This window comes from Prionailurus bengalensis, chromosome A1, assembly GCF_016509475.1.
Source record: "Prionailurus bengalensis isolate Pbe53 chromosome A1, Fcat_Pben_1.1_paternal_pri, whole genome shotgun sequence".
Lineage (NCBI taxonomy): Eukaryota > Metazoa > Chordata > Mammalia > Carnivora > Felidae > Prionailurus > Prionailurus bengalensis.
This window is the reverse complement of record NC_057343.1, coordinates 159533956-159561649: the sequence shown is the minus strand read 5'-3', so window position 1 is coordinate 159561649 and position 27694 is coordinate 159533956. Positions and strand designations below refer to the sequence as shown.

The 27694-nt window shown below is 38.4% G+C and overlaps 1 protein-coding gene and 1 non-coding gene across 4 annotated transcripts in view; both read right to left on the bottom strand.

Moving 5' to 3' along the window:
• The window catches only part of LOC122491501 (leucyl and cystinyl aminopeptidase), a 99693-nt gene extending 72298 nt beyond the window's left edge, over nt 1–27395 (bottom strand). For 2 of the 3 annotated variants that reach the window (XR_006299369.1, XM_043594308.1), the window contains exon 1: nt 26419–27395. Coding sequence is in view for 1 of the 3 variants with exons in the window: in XM_043594308.1 (XP_043450243.1) it covers nt 26419–26437 (19 nt within the window). In the remaining 2 variants the exon portion in view is untranslated. Of the gene's footprint in view, nt 1–25536; nt 25728–26418 lie in introns of those variants that run through there. The other variant, XM_043594319.1, reaches the window with a different exon arrangement.
• Nucleotides 1357–1491, bottom strand: LOC122496764. Its single transcript, XR_006300930.1, has one exon. It is a non-coding gene; the product is annotated as a small nucleolar RNA SNORA13 (small nucleolar RNA).
• Nucleotides 27396–27694: the final 299 nt, after the last annotated feature.

Here is a 27694-nt window from a genome sequence, read left to right as displayed (position 1 = left end):
TCTCTCTTCATAATTGACAGAGCAAGTAGACAACAAGTAGGTCCATAGACTATCTAAATACTACCAACTGATTTGGCCTAAAAGACATTTGTAGAATATTACACCAAACAAGTGCAGAATACATATGTAACCTTTACCAAGGTAGACCATACACTGAGCCACAAAATAAATCTCAATAAACTTTAAAAGACTGAGTTTTTTTGAGACTGTGTCCTCTGACCACAGTAGAAATAATTCGAAAACCCAAAAATAATGAATTAGACAATGTCTAGATATTTGGAAAACAGAAAATGAACTTCTAAATAATTCAAAAATCAAAGAATAAACAATAACAGATTTAGAAAATACTTAAATAATTTTTTTAATGAGAGAAATTTACTGCTTTAAATGCCTATATTAGAAAGACGTTTAAAATCAATGATATAAGTTTTCACCCTAAGAAACTAAAAAGAAGAGTATAGTAAACCTAAGCAGAAAAAATAATAAAGAGCAGAAACCAATAAAGTAGAAAACAGAAAAGAAAGTTAATAAAGCAAAAAATGCTGGAGGGCAGAAAAATAGTATTACTGGCTGTTAATCATATTTTCCTAGAAATTGGCCTTAAAATCAACATTATATCAGGTCCTCGTAGATCTCCAAGACCCATTTTTCACTTCTCAAAAGTCTGGTTAGGTTAATGTAACAGAGGAATCAGAATTGGGTCCTGGACTACAGACAGAGATCCTCTTTCACAAGCCCCAGAACCTTATATCTGTCCCTCCTCCAAGAGTATCTGGTAAAAAAAAAATCATTTAGCCAGTGTTAATGGTAGCTCTACCCAAATTTAGAAAAATCCATGTTCTCCCCCACTTCTTTAAAATAAAAAGCTAGATTTTTTTTTGTAAATCCAAGTATTTAAAAGGAATTGGAGAGCTATTATATTTTTAAATTTTTTTTAATGTTTATTTATTTTGATACAGAGAGAAAGAGAGTGCAAATGGGAGAGTGGCAGAGAGAGAGGGAGACACAGAATCCCAAGCAGGTTCCAGGCTCTGAATTGTCTGCACAGAGGACACGGGCTCAAAGTCAGACACTTAACCAACTGAGCCACCCAGGAGCCCCAGGAGCTATTATTTAAAGGACACTTCTTAGAATCTCTTCAAAGTAGAAAGTATTCTTTTACAAAAAAAAAAAAAAAAAAAAAAATCAAAAACAAACAAGAAAAACTGTGCTTAACTCATCTATTTCTGTATTTAGATTTTTGTATATTTTTTCTTAAAAAGAAAAATCAGTCCTCTTCTAAACCCTTTAAGAGAAACTATACATTTAAAAGCAGAGTTAAGATCACATGTGTAAACACATTAATATAAAAGGATAAACTCTTACTTTATCCAGCTCCTACACCAACAATATTCAAATTAAAATTCAAGGGCAGGAAAAGGCTGCAAAGCTTCCACCGTTTTTGACACCACATTCACTAGTTTCCAAAAGTGAATTGGCAACACAAAGGCTACCAGAAAAATCTCTTTTTAAGTGTCCATTTGAAATTTAACTGAAATTAACTCAATAAGAAAAAGAAAAAGCAAAAAAAGGGGGGGGGAGGGTCTCATTTTTAAGCATTTGCTTTCAAGTGCTTACTTTATTTAGAGTAAATCACAAGTCAGGTTCATTCTGCAGAAATACAACCATCTCTACAGGGTCCTGAAACCAATCTCCATAGCCTTTGTTCTGAAACTCAGGAACCCAAGGGCCAAACCTATATTTAAACTAACTAAATCATTCCTCAGCTCTCAGCCATGCTTCAACAAATCCCTAAGCACATACAAACATGCACAGTGCCTGCTCTGTCTCAGACGAGTATGTGAGACCACACACGTGTAACATGCGTCTCAGTTTCTCTCAAACATGCGTGGCTGTTGTGGCCACTTCCCTTTTGTATTCTTAGCGCACCCTCTTCACTCTCTTCAGCTCATGGGTCTCTCTTTTCCTGCTCTTTATTACACTACTCCAATGTAATCTTTCCAAATCCCTAGTTTCTTTCACCTTTTAAAAATCAATTCAACTATTACTAGAACAAATGTCCTCCTGTGACCCATTCCCCTACTCTCCCTAAAATAGTACACCATAAAAATTAAAATGCCTAGCTGTTCTCTTAGGATGAAAAGGTTAGAAAGACTGCAATAAAGAAATGCTTCAAATGAGCTCTTAAAAAAATAACCCAGCGAGACTTTCACAGATAATACTTTTTTCCCCCTATGGTAACTCCTGAGACAATCTAGGAAAAGCAAGTTGACTTATAGTAAACTTGACATTATCTAGTCATCATTCTAAAGTAATCCTGCCAACTTGATTGTTTATCCAGGACACGCTTTCTTCTTTCGTAGCCACTGTCCACAGAGTTGTGTTTATAATTAGACTGTGCAGTGTTAATTATGCTGGCCGCCCTGCCAATGTTCTACAGCAACTACAGGGAGAGATCAAAACAATCATTCCAAATCATGAGTCACCTCACTCTTTCCATACTACAAACCCCTGGCAGTCTCTCAAACTTGGAAAATGGAAGTTGTGCACACTATACGCTTATACGGCCTTTCACATTTAGGATGAAATACTAAGTTCCAAAACCTGCTCCATACTTTTTTCTAGAATAACGTACATTTTAATCCTGTAACTTTTTGCTTATTACAGAATTACAGGTTGAAGATGAGAAGGTTTAGAAAAATTTCAAGGCTTAGTTTACCCTACAGAGAAGGGAATTTCTGCAGAAGTAAACTATAATTATAGATTTTGCTTCACATTTAAACAGTTCCTCCAAGGGAGGGGCTCTTATCTCATTCATCTTTATATCCCTGGAGCCCTGCAGGAAAAAAAGCCTGTAATAAATGTTGAAATGAAAGTACCAACACTCAACACATTAAAATTAAGTATTAATTAACGAAAATTACCTCCAAGGCCACTCATAAATTCTCTGAAGGCTGAACCGAAGCTTGGAATAAGACAGAATTAATATGTTAGCCATGAGGTTAAGAAGGTCCTCTAACACCTGCTGTGGGGCTGGATCCTAAGTCAGCAGGGCCTAGTACTACTTCAGTGATTATGGGCTCTGAGTCACCGCCTTTCTTTTCTACAAGACCCAGATTCTTCAGACTTATTACATTTCCTCCTCTTTCTTCAAAGCCAGGACATAATTTAAATCAATTATGGTGTAGGAGACATAAAGTATAGTGCTGAGGAACCTGTGGATTCTAGTTCTGGCTCCAGAACTTACTTGGGATCTCAGTGTTCTTATCTGGTAAAATGGAGATAATAACTGCCCTGTCTGCCTAGACTATCATAGGGGTTACATGAAATAAGTGGGTCATAACACTTTGCAAACTATGAAGTGCCACATTCATAGTTTGTTGCTACTATATTAAATAGTCACAGTAGGAACTTCAAAATCTCAAGCCAGTAAACACATCCTTTTTCAGCCAAACACACTAGCATTTCTCTTTAAGATGCATCAGTACAATTTCCCCCCTCACACCTTTTACTATAAAAGATGATTCTTAAATGCCACTCACAGCACATGTCATTAGATAAATTCATAAAATAAATAAAGTCCAGAAACTCCATTTTGTCTTATGTGCCATAAATACCAAATGATAACATAAGCAACAATTCTGGCCTCTTGACATCTTGTAAGATCAGCATCAGCAATATCTATAGAGGCTTTCAGCCAGTGTGAAACAGGATAACTTGAGATAATTCTGCATCACAGAGATTTTAGTACACAGGTTTTATGTTTTAAGTCATTTGACTTCTAATATACTTGCCAAATGGCTGTCTTGATTGTAAAGACACTACAACCTTTCCCAAAATATCCCTAGGGATTAAGTGCATCTAAAGGCCATGCTCATTTACTATAATTACATTTACACAATAAAACTCAGATAACCAATGACAGCTACAATTCATAAGAAGGCAATTTAAATTATATAATGGTCACATTGTGACTGAAATAACCTAAAGGGCAGAATTACATAGACATGAATTTTAATTTACCAAACTAAAACACTCAGTCAATAAATTTATCACCATCTTCAAATTGTACACATTATATTTACTCAGTCTAATCACAGCTGTTACTTTCTGTGCAGTCTCGTAGTCCTATAAGCAAAAATCAACACTTCAGTGCAAGATGGCAGCAACAAAGAAGATGAGTTTGCTAGTTTAATGTTGCAGCTATGAAGCACATTATTTTAAATATCTATCAAGTAGGGGTGCCTGGGTGGCTCAATCAGTTAAGCACCGAACTTTGGCTCAGGTCATGATCTCGCCATTCCAGAGTTTCAGTCCCCCATGTCAGGCTTTGTGCTGACAGCTCAGAACATGAAGCCTGTTTCAGATTCTGTGTCTTCTCTCTCTGCCCCTTCTCTGCTCACGCTGTATCTCTGTCTCTCTTTCTCTCTCTTGCAAAAATAAACATAAAAAAAAAAACAAACCTTTAAATATCTATCAAGGAGAACACTGAAGATGAAAAGGAGGCATTCTACTAGAGAATGCCAAAGGCCAAAAAGTATCAAATACAAACATGAGCTATAGCACATAAAGAATCCTGCCACAAAATGCTTCAGATACAGGATTCAATGTAAAGGATCAAGGAGAGGGACAAATAAACACCTGTAGTTTAATTCAAACCTTGACTGTAAAACAAGAATTAAGAAGAGTAATTTCCTTCAGTAAATAAAGAAAATTTTCTACCTCAACAAAGTAGATGTTCTTTTAACTTATGTCCACTTAAACCTCCAAATTAACAAATGCTGTTCATTCCCCCCTGAAAGACATTTTCTGATGCCAAGTGTCCACTGAATGTCTAAAGGGCTACTCTCTAGAAGATTCAAGCACTTATGTCCCCACCAGGGCAGTTGTATTCTTGCCAAGAATTAGTTGTTCTCCAATCAATTTATGCTAGTTAAAATTATACCTGTAGTTATGTAAATAAGTACTGCATTAAATGAAAAAAAGAATGAAAACTGCTTCTACGAAAGCTGAGTATGCAGCAGAAAGACACCACAAAAATGAGTCCCCAAAATAACACAGCTGCCAGATTAGGTATTAGCAAGTAAAACAAAAAGATTAGGGGAGGAGGGCCCTACAGAAGAATTTTGCTCCCAGCCTTCAAAGTGTCTTAAGTTCTCAAACCATTTGAAAAATAATGAAGACCTATAAATTACAGATGCGTCACAAACAGCACATATCATATATAAGATGAAATATTGTAGAACTCTAATCAGTGGACCTGTATGCAAAATAAAAGCTTTAGTCAAGAAGATAATATTAGTAACTAAGTTAACACATTTTGATTTGAAATGCTAAAGCAATGTTATTTTTTTATGATTGCCATTTTTTTTTTAACGTTTTTTTATTTATTTTTGGGACAGAGAGAGACAGAGCATGAACGGGGGAGGGGCAGAGAGAGAGGGAGACACAGAATCGGAAACAGGCTCCAGGCTCTGAGCCATCAGCCCAGAGCCCGACGCGGGGCTCGAACTCACGGACCGCGAGATTGTGACCTGGCTGAAGTCGGACGCTTAACCGACTGCGCCACCCAGGCGCCCCTATGATTGCCATTTTTATCTAGGTTTTCAGTTATTCATTATATTTGAGATCATGTTAAAGGGAAAGTGGTCTAAATTTAAGGTTCACCCTAACAGTTCATCCCAACAATCCCCACACACACATCTAAGTTCCCCCAAACACAAATCATAATGGGTACATCCACTTGTGAATGTCTAAAGAATAATCTTTCTATAACACCTAAGAACTTTGCTCTGCAGTTATACTTACTGGTAAGTTTAAACTATAGAATGTTTAAAATCATGTCTCATCAATACATGTCAAAACCTAAAATAAGTTACTTGACCAAGTAACTCCATAAGAGAAATGCATCCTAAGAGTAACTGCAGAAAAATATATGTATAAGAATGTTTATGGCAGTCTTGTTTACAGACCAACAGAAAGGAAATAATCGAAGTATGTGACAAAGGTATATTCATACCTAATAAAGTATTATACAGACATAAAAGTTATTTACATCATAAAATTTATTTACATCTATTTTAAACATGGAAAGGTATTCAAAATATAGTATTAAGAGGCAGGTTATGGAATTTTAAATAAATAAATATTCATCCAGTTGGAAACACTGTAAATAAAAATGTAGACACTGGTTATTTCTGGGAGTTATGAGTATGTTGGGTGTTTTTAGTATCTATATTTTCTACTTTTTAAATGTATAAAAATAGGAGAACCCCCTTGAACATGTACAGATCATGTTTTAATCTATGAAGATCTAAAGTTAATAAAATGACGAAAAATTATCAACACTGTTGAGGTGTCTTAAAAATGGCCCTGGGGGCACCTGGGTGGCTCAGTTGGTTAAGCGTCTGACTTTGGCTCAGGTCATGATCTCGTGGTTCATGGGTTCAAGCCCCACATCCGGTTCTGTACTGGTAGTGAAGAGCTTACTTGGGATTCTCTCTCTCCCTCTCTCTCTCAAAATAAGTAAATAAACTTAGAAATGGCCCTGGATGGTGAAATCAGGAAACATGGACACCAGGTAGAATGTACCATTGATCTCTGATGGAACCTCCTATTCAGAGGTGGAGTCTGTATCCACCTTGAATCTAATGGCCTTATAACTTGTTTCAATCAATGGAATGCAGAAGTGACACTGTACAATTTCCAATCCTAGTTTTTTTTTTTTTTTTTTTTTTAACGTTTATTTATTTGTGAGACAGAGAGAGACAGAGCATGAATGGGGGAGGGTCAGAGAGAGGGAGACACAGAATCTGAAACAGGCTCCAGGCTCTGAGCTGTCAGCACAGAGCCTGACACGGGGCTCGAACTCACGGACCGCGAGATCATGACCTGAGCCGAAGTCGGCTGCTTAACCGACTGAGCCACCCAGGCGCCTCTCCAATCCTAGTTTTAAAAGGCCTTGTTGCTTTCATTATTTCTCTTTTGCTGACCTGAGAGCCCCATGAGAATAAATCTGAGCTAGCGTCCTTATGGATAAAGAACCACATGGGAAGACAAGTCCAGCCAACAGACAGCACCAACTGCCAGATATGCCAATTAAGCTATTTTAAATCTTACAGTTCCAAATTAAGCTGCCAAATGATGGCTGCTACAAGTGACCCCAGGCAAGATCAGTGGAAGAAACATCCAGCTGAGCCCAGTACAAATTGTTGACGTACAAAATAGTGGGCAAATTGGTTATTATTTTAAGCCATTAAGTATTGTCATTTGTTACACAGCAACAGATGAATGATTTATCCATCCTCTACACAATATACTATTAATATTGTGGTGTACATTTCTTACACAATCCCCTAAAATCACACTACACATACTAGTTCTACGATTCTGTGACATCTTGGAAATGGGAAGAGAAGCAGGGCCTCATGGTTAGACTCCAACTCAGACACATAAGAATAGAACATCCGGTATTCAGAACACTCAGCATTCTTTATACAAAACTGTGTGCAACTGTGAGCTTTCCCTCCAAGGGCTTTGAGGAAAACTTGAAGTACACGACTTCATTGTTTCTTACTTCCTTATCAATAGATGTGGGGATGCTATGCCTGGGGCCCTAGTACAGGACCAGGGCAAACAATGAAAAAAGTAAGACCAAGTTCGTTATCAAAACCATCATCTTAACACCACCACAAACAGTGATAAAAACCAACATTCGCTAAGGGCTTTAGCATGCGCTAACAATGCACTGGGCACAGCAAAGTAGTTAGGAATGTCTCTGAAACTAGACTGCTATGTCATTCCCGTGTAACCTTGATTGAGCAAGTTAGTTCATCTTTCCAAGTTCAGTTTGCTCATTTGTAAGATGGAGATAATAATAGTACTTATCTCACTGAGTTTTGAGAATTAAATGAGATATGTATAAAACATTTAGAACAGAGCCTAGCACATAATAAAGTGCTAAATAATTATTAGCTTTCGGTATTATTAATCAGGATTTTACATATGTCAACTCATTTAATTTAATCCCCACAACATTTTATAGATGAAGAAGTGGGAATTGGAGAGTTAGATAACTTGCTAGTGAGTGACATGGCCAAATTTCAAACCCATATTTTTCTATGGTAGCTAAACCCTTCAAGACCATGTGCCATGACTTAAAATAAGCCAGGAATGTCAAACCAGGTCCCATGTACCAGAGAAATGCCTCATGTCTCAGCAGCCTCTGGATCTGGGGTGGGTGGTCACAGAGCCATCCCTACATCAGAGCTGAAGAGCTGCGAAGAGGGTTAGGATGGTGTCAGAGATCCACGAAACTACTGCCATGTGTCAAACAATGGCACTATAGTTTCTACAACTCTTTTAGCCAGGCATTTACTGGGTACTGAAAAAGTACTGCTTGATTTTGCCCAATTTACATTCCCTGTTACAACTCCATCCTGGGCAGTAAATCGAACTTGCTCCCTCTTTCATTAGGATTCTGAAATTATCCAAATACAACACAGTTACCCATTTCACTGAACTTTATTTTTTGCTAGTTCACAAAACTAGAAGCTTTTTATGAGACACTCTAAGCCCGTTATATTTTACAGATTATTAACTTTTGTTCAAAATTATTCAGCTACTTAGTTAAAACGAATGAAAACAAGATTTTTTGAATTTTTAGATTTTAATTTTTTACAAGGAAGATGGAAGTGAAACAACGAGTGAGTTTAACCCACACAACTGCACAGCTAAGTTTAGATCAACCCAAGTTCAGCTCAATGATTTTGAAAACAACCACTTTCTCAGACTTACAGGAAATGGTTAAGCAACCACAGAGAAGTCATTTGTTCTTGCACCACAGCAGACACATTTTTTTTAACGAGTCCTTTTCAGATAATAGAACTTTATAACATTGTGCAAGCACTCATCAACCTAAAGAGCAAGTCTACAAGATGCTATGGTTATTACTTTATTCTAGATACTCTATTTCCTTTGACAAGAGCAAAGAACTATGAAATGCTTTTTTTAAATGAGTTTTTACATTTCATAATAAAATGAATTCTCAAGACTTTAAGACCAAACCAGAAAAATAAAAATCATTGCAGGGGAACAGACAAGCTGACATTTCAAGACTGAGCAACATGGTTCCATGCTGTTCTCAGACAAAACAGAGACTAGATATGATAGAAAAAAATTATATTCCTAGAGAAATTTCTCATGTTTTACTATAGAACATTTTTTGAGAAAATCTATTTGCTGTCTCCTTTTACCCTATAGTACTAGTTGAATCCTGATACAGGAAAATGTGACACTTGGGATGACGGAATCTGCATAATTATAAATAAAGTAGTTTTCTGGCTAAAAGATAAAGCCTGACTAATTTTTAAAATTTGTGGGTTTTTAAGAAATTTTTTAATGTTTATTTATTTTTGAGAAAGAGAGAGAAAGACACAGCACGAGCTCAGGAGAGGGAGGCACAGAATCTGAAGTAGGCTCCAGGCTCAGAGCTGTCAGCACAGAGCCCAACATGAACTGTGAGGTCATAACCTGAGCCAAAGTCAGACACTTAACCTATTGAGCCACCTCAGTGCCCCTTAAAATTTGTTTTTTAATGCAAATATTTCTAACACATTGTATTATTTTCCTATCTTCTTACAAAGACTGATCTCAACATATAGTCATCACTGGGAAAAAATAACTGCAATGCTATTTGTTGGGACACAGAACTCACTGTCCCAATAATATAGGAAATGATGCTCTCATACCCCAAACACCAAATTGGCCAATTTGTTTAAAAATACATTTCAATTAGCAACTTAAAATTTTACAGCAAATTTGGGGCACCTGGATGGCTCAGTCGGTTAAGTGTCCCACTTTTGATTTCGGCTCTGGTCATGATCTCACCGGTTTGTGAGATTAGACCCGTGTCAGTCTCTGTGCTGACAGTATAGAGCCTGCTTGGGATTCTCTTTCCCTCCCTCTCTGTTCTCCCCTGCTTGCTCGCTCATTCTCTCAAAAATAAACTTTAAAAAAAGTTTACAGCAAATCATATTGTGTGAGATTTTTTTTTTTAATTATACTTCAGATTTATTCACTGAACCAACTTTCACTGCAGCTCTTTCTTTACTGCAGTTATTTTTCAGGGGATTTATAAGCTAAACTGAAGATCAATTTTGATTATGATTCACATACCAGACAGTAAATATTTCTTGAAGACAAATTATTCTGTTTGAAGAACCCAGAGAAAAGAAAGAGAAAAAAAAAAAATGAGCAGTGCCACAGGGATCTGTAAGAAGGTATCAAAAGGACTAACATATATGTAATTGGGAGTCCCAAAATGACAGGATAAAAACATTGAGACAGAAAAACTATTAAGAAATAATGGCCCCAAACTTTGCAAATATAGTGAAAGACACACATTTATAAATTGAAGAAGTTCAATGAACCTTAAAAATAAAAGGACCAAAGACAACCAAACAAGACACAATCAAACTTCTAAAAACCAAAAGTAAAAACAAAAAACACTTGCAACTAAATAGGAAAAGAGTGATATGTTACATATAGGGTAACACTGGTACAAATACCATGAGTTTTTTGTTTTTGTTTTTGTTTTTTTTAGGTAAACTCTACCCCAATGTGGGGCTCAAACTCACAACCCAGAGATCAAAAGTTGCATGCTCCACAGACTAAGCCAGCCAGGTACCCCTCCATGAGTTTTAACAGAAAACCATGAAAGCCAGAAAATGATAGAGCAACATCTTTATTGTTTTTACATATATGGAACTGTTATTATATATGTTTGTGTAATATACATAATACATGTTCTATATTACACAGATATATTTATACCTTTGTGTAAACATGTCTCCAGAATACATAAACAACTTCTATAACCTCTAACCAACTCTTGAACAGCCATTTCACACACACACACAAAAAAGATGAACTACTGCCAAAAAAAAAAAAATACATTCAATATCAGTAGTCATCAGGGAAATGCTATTAAAACCGCACTGTGATACACACACTGGATTGGCTAAAATTTAAAAAATTAATCATACCAAATTTTGGTAAGGATGTAGAGAATAAGCACTCTCAAACACCACTGATGGAAATGTAAAATGGTAAAACCCGTTTGGAAAACAGTTGGCAGTTTCTTAAGTTAAAACAGACAGCTCATAGGTAATCCAACCAATCAACTCCAAGGCATTTACCTAGGAGAAACTAAAACAAATGTCTACACAAAGACTTGTATTTGAGTCTTCACAACAGTTTTATTTGTAATAACTCAAAGCTGGAACCAAATGCCCATTAAGAGGTAAATGGATAAACAAAGAATGGCATATCAATACAATAGAATACTATTCAGCAATTTAAAAAGAAAAGAGAGAAAAAGGAACTACTGATAGAACATGGACATTTCAAAATAAATTATGCTAACTGTAAGAAGCCAGGCGAAAAAAGACAGTCTATGATTCCATTTATACAAAATCTATATAATTCCATTTATATAAAATTCTACAGAATTAGAAAGTAAACCAATCTATGGTAACAGAAAGCAGGTCAGTGATTGCCTAAGAATGGGAATGGAGGGAGGAATAAATTATAAAGCTTTCTGGTTTTGCTTTGACTTTAAATTTTAAAAAGGTAACACCAAGAATGAGGAATATGCAACACTTCAGTACTCTGATTTTAATTATAAAAAGTCCAATCTGAGAGGTTTATTTGAACAATAACTACTCATTGGCAGACACCAGACTTTAGACCTTTGTTCCAAAATGGCTTTTTCTCCGCTCACAAAAAAGGAAGCATAAAAAGTCTCCTGTTTAAACGTATTCCTGACACTTAAACACCAAGAGACGTAAGGCTAATTCTCTATAATATTAATAAGTATTTCAAAGTACTTCGAATGGCTGCATTAGGATGAGTGGGTATATCACCTATTTTTACAGAATTCTCACTCAGTTGGCTGAACTTATGTGTACATGGCAGGGTGTACATGTTTATACTTAATCAGTTTACCATATGTCTTAATTTGGGGGCAAGACAGTTTTAAGCAGATCAGTCCTAGTTATTAATGGCCCCAAAGAGCCCCAAGGAAAAAAAAAAAAAGACAGTTGATTCTAGTTCTCTTAAAGATCCAGATCATTCTATGGCAGGGCAAGTATGGGACAAAGGGTTTTATAACATTCTGGACAAGCAGAAAACAAAAATAACTGAACTTTGTAGACCTTTAATTCATTATAATTAAGATAAGTCTAAGACATCACTCAAGGGCTGAGAAGTTAAATGATGCATCCATATTAAGTGTTATGTTGGAGGGAGGGGGTATTGGGAAAGAGGGGCAGCTTGTTGAAATCCCTTCAAATATAAACAGAATATAGATAAAAATCCATTTTATAAAGGACAATTGAATACTTTTTTAAAATCTGTGTCCTCCCTAGAACTATCCAGGGCTGAAATGAAATGACAGTAGAGTCTTCAATTAACCAAGGTGTCTGAGGTGTGGCTTGTCAGATATCCCTGGCTAGTACATTTCCTTCTATGACCTAGATCTATCTTAAACTCGCTGCCCAATTCCATCAGCTCCACTTTCTACCCATTTTAGACTCCTAAGGTGTTCATCTCCAGCCCCTGTAAAAGGCAAGTTTAATGCTTAGAGTGACAGTTCTCAAGGTGCAGTATGGGTACCCTGGGAATCCCTCATATTTTTTTACCGGTCTTCAAGGCCAAAACTGTCTTCACGTTGAGATGTTATCTGCCATTTTTACTCCCATTCTCTCGTAGGTATAGGGGAGTTCTCCATAGGCTACACGCACGACATGAGATACAACAGACTGAATGCAAATCTGAAAATCCAGTTGTGTTCTATTAAGCCAGACATTAAAGAGACTTGCAACAATGTAAGATAATTCCTCCCCTAATTTGTTTTGGAGGATAGCTATTTTTCATTTAAAAATGTCATTTTTTTTATTGTCACTATGAAATTTACTAATTTTTATTTTTAAAAAAATTTTCAGTGCTAATTTCTAGTACAGTAAATATCTAGACATATAAACAAAATCTCCTAGAGATTCACAATAATTTGTAAGAGTATAAAAGGGGTCCTGAGACCAAAATACGTAAGAAGCATAACTCTTGCTTTTAAAGATAAATAAAAAATTCCCAAACTCTCCAGATACCATAATTCAAACACTGAAGTTTCATTATACTGTTTGAAAAAGCATATAGAGTAAATACATGAAGAAAAATAAATACAGATGGTCTGTATAACTTTATACAAGGGCACAAGGGGTTTTGAATCTTCCTGGATTCCTGGGTTCAGAAAAAAAGAACTGAACCATTTGTGTTTCTTTCAGCATCCTTAGGAAGAAGGAATGTAGACTCCAACCATTTGTTCCTATGGAAAAATATAATCTTCTTTACCTTGAGATAAACAAATGGTCCAAAATATGGCTGCCTATGTTCCCGAAAATTCACGTGCTGAAATGCATGTGTAACCCCAATGCAACTGTATTTGGAGACAGGGCCTTTAAAGAGATAATTAAGGTTAAATGAAGTCATGGGGGTGGAGCTGGTAAGACGGGTGTTCCTGTAAGAAGAGCCTCGAGAGCTCTGTGCAGAGGAAAAGCCATGTGAGGACACAGCAAGAAGGTGGCCATCTGCAAGCCAGGAAGGGGACTTTCACCAGAAACCAACCATGCTGTCACCTTTACCTTGGACTCCCAACCTCCATAACTGTAAGAAAATAACATTTCTTTGGTTTAAGCCACCCAATCCTGTAGTATTTTGTTATGGCAGCCTGAGCTAATACACTGCCTATACCATTTCTGTATTATAACTCCATAAATATACTGAGACGGGGAAGGATATTTTTAAGAGGGAAGGAGATGTTGAATAAATATCTTCACAGTTTACATATCATAATTTATGTTACTTGGCCACTAGGAGTTGTTTCAGGTTTTTTCTCAAAATGTCATTTAATTTTTATCCTTTGATTAACCTCGGGATAGAAACCCACATTTTCTTCCTCCTGGTTAGTGTCATGTCTAATATTCATACTTTCATATCTCAGCTCATGCTGTAATACACTTCGACCATTAGTTATTCTGTTGTGTCAACTAATAACCCCTGTCTCTCAATGGTTTTGCCTGATTGATAGCCATGACGTAGTTTCACCTACTCTATTCTACCCATAAGGCCACATGAATGCTTATACATGGCCAATTCATGCCTTCTTCCCAATTCTGGGATAGTAGGAAATTCCTTTTTAAAAGTCTCATTTAACTGGCTTGGGATTTGTCTTTGTGGCTCACTAATGAAGGGCAAAGTCCCCAAGAATAGGCCAGCCAGAAGGCCCCACAGGACTGCAGGAAAAGAAACTGATTTAACTGCATCACTTTGGTCTCAAATGAAAACCTGCTAACTTTCATCTTGCTTCCCCTCAAACACTACGACCATTTCTTATTTAGCACTATCTTCCCAGTACAAAGCACAGGGTCTGAAAAAGCAGGTGGTGGAAAGGCGTTTCAGTGGAAAAGAAAGCTGAATGAGCACTGATAAGAATATTCAAAAAAAACTGATTTGGAATTACTCTACTTGTCTTAGAGAAATTTAAAGAAAAAGGAAAAGAGCACTGAAATTCAACCTTACTTGGGAAAAAAAAAACTGAAAAAGTAAAAATGAAACACAACTGTTACTTAAAGTTTGTTCTGGAGTTGCATGAAGTAATATTAGTCTCAGATAACCTTTAATGAGCATCTAATATGTGTATCTAATGTGTGGAGCACTATGTTGGGTACCAACTCTATTAGGAACCAAATATAGGACAACTGTGTGCTTTCTGTCATATGTAATTGATGGTTCCTGGCTGAACAAGCATGTACATTTATACAGAACAGGAAATGTGGTTTTCACCATTCAGAAAATGGAGTCATAAACAAATGGTACCTCTGCTTTTATAATATACCATTTATGCCTCTTTGAACATTCTTGGGAAGAAACATGAACTCCAATAACTTATTCCTGTGAGAAAACACTATTTTCTGAACACTGAGGCTTCCTAGGAACAATTGTGACTCAAGGAGAGGAATGCCTCTACTATGTTCCCATGCAATCCAGCCATACGGCCATTTAAAGGATTATTTCTTACTTCCTTCACCTTGCTGTTGTTCAAAATCACTACCTTATATGATTCAGAAGTTCAGGATATTATCTTAGCAAGGAAAAAAACCCAACAACAACAACAACAGGCAACAGGCCCAGAGACTTCTGGCAGGGTGGATGGAGGTAGGGAGGTAAATTGCCATAAATCACAACAGATTCTCAGAGCCAAAGAGGGGCTGCCAAGTTACATTCCTTTAGCAAAAATAATAACAAAATACAGTGTCACAGGTACTAGCACAACTACATATTCACTAGTAAAACTAGTTACTTATTAAGCTTCTGTGAGGTCACAAACAAAACAGGTAAGAATTTAAACACATTATATTATAGACATGTTTGTTTGCATTCCCGATGTCTGAAATACAGGCCTTGTTACCAGTTAAAGAAGTACCTTTATTCTATACCTTCATGTTAACACTACCCCTTTTAGTCTTGAATTCCTAACTGTTTCAACCCCACCCAAGAGACAAAATATATTTAATACCTGATTTAACACCGAAACAAGTTCTACTTGTATGAAGTGTGTATGAAGCGAGGTGTGCTTATTCCATTTGCTTGACAGAAAAAAAACTAAACTGGATGTAGAAATGAATAGTTCCTCTACTCTTAGGCAACACTTCCCTCCAAGTGTTACAAATGCATAATTGTTAATAAATATGAAATGGAAAGAATCCTATACTGACCTAAAGCCTTTAGTAAACAAGATACAAGAAATATCATTTGTGGCCCAACTTTCAAAATCTCACTATGGCAGGAATGTGCCATATCACCATGTCTCCTAGACCTCAGTGATTTCAGAAAAAGTTTTGAGCTTCTGTGCACATTTTAGTTTTTTAACTAAACATATTAAAACATCTTGATATTATCTTTTTTTAAAATTTTTTAATGTTTATTAATTTTGAGACAGAGACAGAGTGTGAGCAGGGGAGGGGCAGAGAGAGAGAGGGAGACACAGAAACTGAAACAGGCTCCAGGCTCTGAATTGTCGGCACAGAGCCCGACGCTGGGCTCGAACCCACGAACTGGGAGATCATGACCTGAGCCAAAGTCAGACGCTTAACCGACTGAGCCACCCAGGCACACCGATATTATCTTTAAATAAGAGTCACAGAGCCAGTGAGTAAGGAGCCAGGATTTGAAGGCCGGCAGTATGAATTACTTTGCACTATTATGCTACACGATAGTAGTCTTACAAAAGGAGGCAGATTCATGGGTAGATCTCCAGATGAAAAAATAAAAGTATAAAACCAAAACTATTTAAGGAAAGCAGTGTGGGATAGGACCCGTGCTCCTCCAAACCTGACCGTTTTCAAAGAGAGTATACTAAATTGTGTGTTCATATACCTTTTTTCAAAATTTATTCTGCTGTATGTAAGCTTTCCAAGGGCAGACAGAGACAATACTGCACTCTTACTTGACTCCAGCTTTAAGAATAAAGCTTAGGGGCCACCTGGGTGGTTCAGTCGGTTAAGCATGCAACTTCGGCTCAGGTTATGTTCTCGCGGTTCATGGGTTTGATCCCCTTGTCGGCCTTGTGCTGACAGCTCAGAACCTGGAACCTGCTTCGGATTCTGTGTCTCCCTCTATCTGCCCCTTCCCCACTTGCACTCTCTTTCTCTGTCTCTCAAAAATGAATAAATGTTAAAAAAAAAATTAAAAATTAAAAAAAAAGAATAAAGCTTGGAACAAGTTAGCACATAATGAAGGTATACTTTAATATATTTATTTGAGAAAGGTATCCTTTTAAAAACTATTATTTTTTAAAACAAGAGGTAAGTAGGGACCTGTCAAAAACAAATTTAAAAAATACTTGTTAACTGATGCAGTTTAAAATGGTATGCAAGAAGAATCTGTATTAAAATATTCCCTCTGGGCTTCTTCTCTGACCCCCAGTGCTGATTCCCCAAAAGAAGAACGGACCAAGGAGACATGGAACACTAATTTTGGTTTGTAATATTTTTAGTCTTGATAAAAATAAGAAATGAAGAAAAGCATTAGCAAGATGTAAAAAGGAAGAAATTCAAAATGAAAAAAGTAAATAAAGAACAACAAAAATACATTTGAATCCCGGTATTACCTGGTTTCTATAAAATAGACTTAAGACAAAGCATTCATCTAAAACAATTTTTCTACAATAAATTCTGTGTGTGTGTGTGTGTGTGTGTGTGTATATTCATTTCTGTATTTATTTTCTCTAGTTGTTAGTTATAATGGAATAAAGAACCAAGAAAATATAAAATTTACAATAATGTACAAAGTCCTAGCAATAACCATTTAATTCTACTGAACAACCACCATTCAAAAACACTGTCAATTCCACAGAGGAAATACTCTACTTAAAATTCTGGCCAGAGGACACCTAAAACACATCAATTTAACAAGTGCAACAAGATATCCCATGGACTAAAGAATACAGAGTATTGTCATAAGGATCAGAATTCATGCCATTTTATTCACTTAAAAGTTAGCTAATATTCTTATGGGGAAAAATTAAAATTATTGTAGCTTAGTTTTCAATTTTCTTTTCTTTTCTAGGCTAAATTATTTACCATAATGTTTATATTTATATTGAACTTGTCCTCCAATCAAATTTATAATCTTTATCACATATAGTAATTTTTAAAATATTTCCTTATAACATAAGTCCCACAGTCCTTGACAATCCTCAGGGCACCTCTGAGAAAGATTTAGCCATAAAAAGTAATTGAAATTGTCAATGCATCCTAAATACTTATGCTCATCAATCTTTCAGGTAAATCTACATAACTACAAATACTTTGTAAAGATTTAAAGCTAAAAGGTTTATTTTTAATTCCATCAAATATTTGGATATAGTTCCAAAAGAATCTTAACGTATCATAATTCATTATATAAAATGAAAAATGGCATTAGGCATAAAAAATACCTGTGAGTGATTTAAAGAGAATGCCTATCACCGAATGAGATCTGCAAAGAAAATTTATGAGGACTCTTCAGTGTGTGTAGAATGCTTTTGAGCTAGAAAATACCTCAATTGGTGAATAAATTTGCTAGACCTGATGTCAGAGGGATTTGAAAAAGAACTATTTTGCTGATAATTCTGAAATACTTTTCCATCTGACTCATCAGACTGATAAAATTCAAGGTAAATGATAATCTTAAATCTTCATAGTAAAAACTTTGCCATCAATTTACAACTTGCTGAGGGTTAATTTGACTATCATTGACCCATTGAAAAATATAGTGGTGATTATCCAAAAGTCTGGGATTATAACTACATTTTTCTCCACCAATAGTCACTGTCATTTCATTATCTGGCAAGAAAAGCTTCTATGCGTGAATTCAAGTTTTTATCTCAACAATGTTTCCTGAATTGGCAGTTAATTAAACTACAACCATGTACCGAACTGCAATGAACTGCACTAGAGCAAAGTTAGCCACACTGTAGTGAACATGTGCTTATTTCTACCTACTTCAAAACACTATCATCTAATCCCCAAGTCAGACTGGACCCTCCTTCTATGTTCAAGTATTTTTCTGTGTGCTTCCTCCAAATGAAAACTTACAAGCTTCTCACAGTAACCTGTACTAAGGAAGATGGATGTGAGGCTGCTGTTGTAAACAGCAAAGCACTTCTTATTCCTACTAACACTCACTACATCCGCGCTGAGTTTTCTTAATCTAGCCAGCCAATCTAGATACTGAAAGGACAATGTCAGTGGCCCAAAGGGCTTAGGTACTTAGCACTTAGTTTAAAGGGCAGAGAAAATACTGCTAATAAGTATAAAAAGGAAGCAGCCCAAGCTCATGGACATTATTTTGATAAATCTTGGACATACTCATTCCTTCCACCAGGCTCTAAGGTCCACAGCAGCCCCTATAAATCACTGAGGGCATTCTGACAATTATGGAACACGAAGAAACCAGACAAGGATCAAACCACTTCTGCCTTCGAATCCCACTACCAATACCAAGTTAAAGAAAGATCTTTAAAACAGTTAGCTCTCTTCAATCACTCCCACTAATCACCATGCATTTTTCCTCTGAAGAAAACCCTGGAGTGGTGCAATGCTGTTGAGAGGATGACTGTTCTAACAGCTATTTTAAATCTTAGGAAATAAGTTTCAGCTGTGAGAAATACCATACCCCCCCCCCCCCCAAAGCTTCCCTGCCCACCTGAAAGTTGGTCTAGGACAGTGAATGCCTAAGACAGTTGTTTACGAAACACTACCACAGAGCCCTGGCCATTATTTGCTGCAAGATCTAGGAAGGAAAGGAGCACACCCAACCCACAAAGATACCCATTCTCTCACTGTAGTTGTCATTCTCCTTTAGCCCAGTTTATGAAATTCTCCCCAGAGAAGCATAAGGAAGCCTTTAACTCCCTTCATCCCAGATCACTGGTTTGGCCTCCCTGACAGCACCAGGGGGCTAGAGAAAACTCTGGTCTGTCCAATCCCCAATCCACAAAAGTCCAGACAACTGGCTTAAATTTTGTTTTGGTGACTGCATTCTTGAAATATGTGGAAGGAATGCCCAGGAGACCTTCATTAAGCAATAATACACACTAAAGGAAAAGACTTCAAAGAGCCTTGTACAATTGAACTTACTTCTCCATTGTTTTTTCAAACTCCCTTAGAAGCCTGAATTTTCTTTATTTGGTCAATGAACTGGTTTCCTCCAAGTTTAGATGCAAGGGTTGAAATTTTTAAAAAATAAATTGGTTCATAGGGCACCTGGGCGGCTCAGTGGGTTAAGCATCTGACTTCGGCTCAGGTCATGATCTTACAGTTCATGGGTTTGTGCCCCGGATCCAGCCCTGTGCTGACAGCTCAGTTCAGATTCTCTGTCTCCCTCTCTGCCCCTCCCCCACTAGACCTCACGTTCTCTCAAAAATAAATAAACATTAAAAAAGACTTAAAAAAAAGTAGGGGCGCCTGGGTGGCTCAGTCGTTTAAGCATCTGACTTCAGCTCAGGTCATGATCTCACAGTCTGTGAGTTCAAGTCCTGCATCGGGCTCTGTGCTGACAGCTCAGAGCCTGGAGCCTGCTTCAGATTCTAGATCTCCGTCTCTCTCTGCCCCTCCCCTGCTCATGCTCTGTCTCTCTCTGTCTCAAAAGTAAATAAAAATATTAAAAAAAAATTTAAAAATATAAATTGGTTCATTGTTCACTCATAAGCATCAGTACAAAAGTGGAGCAAAAACAGGTAATAAAAAACAGTGACTACTATCGTGATAGTCCTACAGAGTCAATGGCTCTAGGGGCACGTGGGTGGCTCAGTAGGTTAAACATCTGACTCTTGATTTCAGCTGAGGTCATGATCTCATGGTTCATGAGACTGAGCCCCACCTCAGGCTCCATGCTGATAGTGTGGAGCCTGATTGGGATTCTCTCTCCTGCCCGTCTCTCTCTTTCTCTCAAAATAAATAAATAAACTTAAAAAAAAAAAAAGTCAATGGCTCTATATTCTTCACATTCAGTAAAGAGAACAGTCTTAACTCACAAGTGACTATGCATTTTCTGACTATGATAGAGAGAAGTATGTAGCATGATTAAACTTGTGTCAAATGTTTTCCATCTCCTTCTAAGGTTTCCAAATGCCATTCTTAACTCACTCATCCCCTTACTCCTCAATTCCTTTTGTCTAATCAGTCCTTTTGTCTACTTGCCCCTTCCAAACCCAACTCCTCCATCTTTTGACCTCATACATCAGTGTCCTGCTCCCCAAATTACACTAACTTCTCAAAGATTTGCAAGACTCAAGGTATGACCATTTTGGAAATCTCTGCCTTATCAGTTTCCCCCTTTACCTTAAATCTCTACATTTCTCTCATCTTCATCACTAATTCTCTTAAGTCTCAATTTTCCCTAAATATCTTTGGTTTCAAAGTCCTACAGGTGCTACCAGGACAATCACGAAAGGATTACAACAACAAATAAGGCTGCAAGGGAATCCTGACCATCCTTCCATAGATTCAGGAGCAAGAACTATTTTGTTTCTGTCATATTTACTCCACAGAAACACCAGGGCAATGAGCAGCTTTTTTTACAAAGGCCACCAGATATACAAGGAGCTGAACCACCACAAAGGCTCCCAAATTTCCCTCCATTCTCATTCCTGGTTTCCTGTGAACATTCAGAAAAGATATATAGCTAGAGACTCAAATTAAAAAAAAAGAAAAGAAGAAAGAAAAGAAAGGAAAAGAAAAGAAAGGAAAAGAAAAGAAAAGAAAAGAAAAGAAAAGAAAAGAAAAGAAAAAAGACATTCTCTGGTTGTTCCAATAATATTATGGAAAGATCTACTGGTATTATTAGCTCCAGCTCCGACTTCCTACAGTTTTCAAGACGTGAGGTAACTACCTGACAGAACATGGCTACACTGTCCTCATCCCTACTGCCAAAAGCCATGGGCCCAATGTAGTTCCATCACAACTTCAAGGGTAACCTTGGATAAATTCCTTCATATCTCAATTTCCTAATGCTTTCACAGACAGGGTTGAAAATGTTTTCATTCCCTAACAGGAGTATTATACTGCATCATTAGAAATGTGAACTTATTGGTGGCAAATGTTATATGAACAGGTTTTAATACAATTCTGTATATTTATTTCATAGTTAGAAAACTATCTTAACGTTTTATCATTTTGTTTGTTTCTTCTATATTTCTTAGTTTTATATTAGCATGAAAGCAAAACTAGATTCTTCCATTTCATTTCTCTCATTGAGGTCAGCATTACCTGATAACAGGTTTGTGGGTTTCTTGCAACTGTGCCCAGCAGAAAATCTACTTGTAAGTGGGCGTTCAAAAAACAGTGTTTGAATGAACTCCTGAAGAGGAAATCACCCCTGGCTTATTTTCTATATGGTAATTTCCTTATAACCAATCTCTCTAGTTATATATCTTTCAATTCTCAAGGATCATCTGTAGATAAGCTTATTTTAATTGCTCCTAAAATATGCTGTTTGTCTCAAGACACTCCTTTTTTGGAAATTGTTACAAAGCAAAGGACTATGCCCCCGCCCCCCCCTGTTTTCCTTAAAAACTGGATAGTTTCTAGTTACAGCCTCAACCCTAGAATATTAAATCATGTTAATACTTGATTCCTATACAGTCCTATTTCACTTAAATGAAACAGAATATTCAAGACAGGATAAAAACATATTTTAACTTCAATCACATAGAGAAACTATGATCTTCCATTTTTTAAGGATTTTCTTTCAACATGGTTATTTATCACAAAAGAAATAGTGTGTGTGTGTATATATATATATATATATACACATACATATATATATACATATATATATATACACACATACATATGGTAAGCTCATATTTTTGACAGATGATGCTAATTTTTTTTAAAGAAATGCATAACTATAGGACAAGTGTTATTTGTAAGATAAAAAGATGGGAGTGCCGGGTGGTTCAGTCCTTTAAGTGGCCAACTTTGGCTCAGGTCATGATCCAACTTCCTTTGGCTCAGGTCATGATCTCATGGTTCATGGGTTCAAGCCCCTCATTGAGCTCTCTGATGTCAGCGTGGAACCCAGTTTAGATCCTCTGTCCCCCCTGCCCTCTCTGCCCCTCCCCATTCACACTGTCTCTCAAAAATAAACATTTAAAAAAAAGATGAAATCACAATTTTATACTACAACCTATGAATATCTAATTTGTTGTCCAACTTCTCATTTTGGAAGTTGGGTAATATTTTTGATTGGATGCCAATCTAAAAACAAAAACAAAACCAGTTTCTAAGACTGGTAAATCCCCCTTGTTTGATCATATACCAGGTTGTAGTACCAAAGTGATTCCTTGGGGCTTTGTTCATAAGAAAAAAAGACAAACTGTTTAACTTATGTTTTCAGTTCTGGGACTTCAAAATATCAATGCTTCTCCATCCTCTAGATACCACAAACTAGAAAGCAAAGGGGAAAAATATATAAATACATATACACAAAAACATATACATATATGTGTATGTTTATATATATGTTTATATATAAACGTGTGTGTGTGTGTATGTATATATATATATATATATATATATATATATATGGCAGAAAAAGAAGTCCTTTTCGATCAGTACACATCTAAATCCTGAATTTGCCTACCTAATAAAGTTCTCAAAAGCTCCCTTCTGGTGAATACTTCCAGTATCCTCAAAATTAAGTTGTACATTTCTAGGCCCAACCTCAGACCTCCTTAATCATATTCTAAGAGTGAGCCTTGGCATTTACATTCCTTAACATGAATTGAAATTATTCTGAAATACCCAAATCCTACATGTAAATGAGAATAAAGAAATAAAGAGAAATAAAGCTACACAGTCATCAAATAACCACTTGCCCTAATCTAGTACATCTATCAAAAGACCTAGAGAATTGCCAGCAATTTTTTCTTTTGTTTTTGGTAATATATAAATTACTACTTCTTAAGAGTTTCACCTCTAACTGCCTAACAGGACATAATAGCTACTGCCAAATAATCTTTAGTACTGGTCCAGTGCATCTTTCTCCCCATAAAAAGTCACCAAAAATCCAAAGCCAAACTGGATATCCAGTCTTCAATGTAATTGTCAGCAGTCCCTTCCGAGGGCAAGATCAAAAATATCTCCTGAGCCTAATGGCACTAGGATTCCTTCTTATAAGCCCTTTCTGTAGGTAAGCATATTAAATAGATTACAGCAGTATGTTAGCTGGACAGGTTAACATAGGATACTCATCAAATGAACCCATTATCAGCAGGTAGAGAGCAGTGCCCAAGAAAAATGAGCCACACACACAGCAAGTTTTGACAGAAAACTGGGAAAGCAGAGAAAGTCGTATTGGAATCGATGCGTACTGACAGTCAAAATGACAAACTAAATGTGCCTCCTTGACAAATTTCTAGGTCAGAGGGTGAAACCATTGACAAGATTTTAATTGGAAGCTATGTGGTTCTGAACTGCTGAAAATGGTTTTGTTAAGCTCTCACACCTCTCTATATATGTAGGGATATATCAAAAAGTGGTGAAGATTTTATTAAAAGAGGATGAATGTGCAATAAAAGCCAATATCAAGCGCAGTAAATCCTGTGATTATAAATTCAATGGATAATGAAATACTCTACACCAAGACACCCAGACCTAGGGGAGAAGAATTAGATGTACCTATCCTTTGTACTCAACAGGATTAAGTACAAAGATAAACATACTTTCCACTATACCAAGTCCTGTTTAAAGACACTAGAAAATTGTACACCTATCCTTCAAAAGTTCTGAAATAAATAATCAGTCCAGTGCTTAAACCTGAAAAGCACTTTAAATTGCTAGGAGCTAATTTTTTTTTTTTTTTTTTTTTTTTTTTACTTTAGATATTGTAGTTTCTATTTCTTTGTAAAGGACACTTGATAAGCTTCCAAGGAGTGATTAACATATTAAAATGATGCACTGTCAAACTGTCTCCAACAGATTCTGGAAATCTGGAAGACTGATAGGAAAAGGATTAAAAATCCAATTTCCTACATAAAAGTTAAAGCACTGCTTCCTTTTTGTTCTTCTCTCTGGGACTTTCCATTCACCTCTCAAATGTGACAATTGGCAAGTATTCACATCTAGAGGAACATGTTTTAAGCGGAGAAAAGGCCCTAGTTCAAACACTTGAGAATGTACTTTAATTCTGGAGGCACAGGTCCACCACATCAGCTAGCAATAATCTTAACCAAATGGGTGACTCAGCCTTGTTGTGGGGAATTTTTTTAAGTGAAAGTTCACATTTAAAATCCTACAAACATGAAAGCTCCAAGTATTCTAACCAGGACAAAGAAAAAGCCTTGGAATAGTCATTTGAAAGGATTTAATGATTTGCATCAAACATATTTTACACTAAAATAATAGATGGTCTCAAAGTTTACTTTTAGCTCAAATTTTCCTTAATTCTTGGTAACTTTACCCGACTATTTTTAGAGCAATAGTAATAACAAATAGAACCTGAACGAGAAAAAAAAAATTCAGAAATAAAGTTGTCATCTTTAAGCCTAATTAGTACAGACAGGAAGATGGCAGTAGAATAAAGCTTTCTGAATTAAGGACAAGGAGAAAAGAAGGAGTAATTCGAGTAATTCGCAGTCCCATGAATGAAGCACAGCATACGACAAAGTCTGGCTAGGGTTTGGGATATAGTGGACAATGTCTCTGTCTCTTGAGTGGCAAGTGACCCACCTAAACAGGAGTAGATGTTGGCTTCTATTAATGCGACAAACTGTCTACCTGAAGTAACCAACCACTCGCAAGAAAACACATGTCAACTAGGGACTAAATCGTCTAGTTTCGCTGTGAATTCTCCCTTACTGGCAGTATTCCTACTCTCTGCCCCAAAAGGGAATCCATATACTCAACGCCACAAAATGGTAACGCATCTCACCCCTATATTGTGACTCTGGCACTTCTGGTCCAAACAAAAGCCATCGGTTTTAACTAGGGTGGGATTTATTCTGTCCATTCAGTACAGAGCTGTGGCTGTTTGCAGGGCATCCTGCAGGCTCCTGCTTTGACTCTCCCCTCAAGTCACATTGTGATATCACCATGACGGACCCCTGATATTTCATGAGCCTTAGACTGAAACATTGGTATTATCAGAAACCCGTGAAGGGAAGCTTGACCGCCCTGCGGAGTGCCTCAGCAACAGAGGGGAGGGTGCCAATGCGGGCGGGCACCTATTGGGCACAGAACAGGACTATGCAAGCCTTTCCGCAAGTTTCCCTTCCTTCCACTAAATTAACCTGCAAAGCCCCCCACCCCCCACCCCGCCCCATTAGGAAAAGTCACGCCGGCAACTCGAGGAAGGACAGGGGAGACCTCTCTCCTTGCACCACAGAAGTTTGGTTTGGCAGTGACCGAGGCTTAACCCTTCCTGCCAAAGAGCCGAGGCCGACACCCGTCTTCTCCAGGGGCAAACCCTGGCGGCCAACTTTCCCCTCCTCTGCGCAAAGCAACCTAAACTTTGCTGTTCGCCCACCTGGCCGCGCAGCGGGTCTGGTGGCACCCGACGCCTCCTGAACCTCGGCAGGCGATGGCACTGACCTTCACGCCAGCCCCTAGTCCCGCGCCGGCCTCTGCCCGCCCGCCCACCCACCTCAGCCTCTAGCTGCCTTCCCCAGTCGGCTTCCACCGCCCCTAAACCCTCGTGGGAAGAAGCCCATGGTGACGAGCGACTGCAGCCCGACCGACCCCGCGTGTCACGACAGCCAATGTCCCTCTGCTCCCCAGAGAGTCCCGGCCCCGACGCCTCTGGCTGCCTACTCACCGTTAGTAAAGGGATCCATTTTCCCCCCGCCGCGGCTCCTTGCAGCCTAAGCGCCCAAGCTTCCTACTCCAAGAACTGAAGCGGCCCTGTCGACTGAGCATGCCCAGCGCGGCCGCGGAGGGCTGTCGGGGAGGTGCAGCGAGGGGCGGCGCCGCTCCGCCGCTCTGAGGTTCCGCTGCTCCGGGTTTTGCAACAGCTGCAGAAAGAGCGAGGGAGGCCAGAGGGAAAAACACCGCACCGCCCGAGGCCACCTCTCAAGAGAGGAAGGGGAGGAGCAGGTTAGAGCTGGGGGCAGCCTCGTGGGCGGGGCCCGATGAGGCCCCGCCCCTCCAGGAAGTGGGGCTGCTCGAGCTCTTCAGTGCTGGGGGACAGTAGTCAGTCATTTAGCAAATGTGACGGTCTACTGCGTGCCGGCCCGGCGAAGTCTTAGGCGCCGGAGCCGGACACTGCGCCCAAAAAACAACGACCATTGCCCCTCGTAGTGGACATTGCACAGACAGACAATAAACAGACACAGAAGGCACACAAGACTGAAAGATTTGTCCCGCTGAGCATTAAAGGGTGATGTGATGGAGAGTGAGTGGAGAACTAATTAAGACGGCGTGGTGAAAAGAGGCCTTGCTGAGAGGTGCCACTGAGACAGCGATCTGAAGGCAGAGCTCGCGCCTGCGGGCGCAGGTCGCTCCCCGGAATGCGAAGCTTCGGTTTCCCTGAAGAGACTGGTTCCAGATTGCTCACTTCGCCAAGGCCCGAGGGAGTAGGGGCTGTGGGTCATGCCCTCAACAGAGTGGTCCCCTGCGGTCGTTGGCCAGCAAACTGAAGCAAGGGCGAGGACCCCCGCAGGGTCCGAAATGCCCGGGTTCAAGTCCTCAGGCCACAGGTTCCGGGCGCGGCCTCTACATGCAGGCAGATCACAAAACCTGGCTCTGGATTCCCCCGGGCTGCGGGCGCCGCAGTTTGTGAGCAGAAGGCCTGCCGGAGCCTAGCTTTGAATCAACACCTGCGGCTCCCTTGGGTGCAGCTGCTGGGGCCCGCGGACAGGCCTGGCGGAGCAAGGTTGGAGAAACGGAAACTCTGTTAGCCTGTCCCGCCTCTCCTACTCGCGCCATTGCCTCCAATCCCGAGACAGCATTGTTTTCAATGTCAAATCCAGGCATACCCGACGAACCTTCGGAATGGAAGAACCAGGGGCCCAGTGAGCCCCGAGTTCGTGGGGACCCGCCTCCTTATCCCTTGTTCGAAATGGCATCGCCGCCACGCTCGCAGCGAAAGCCTC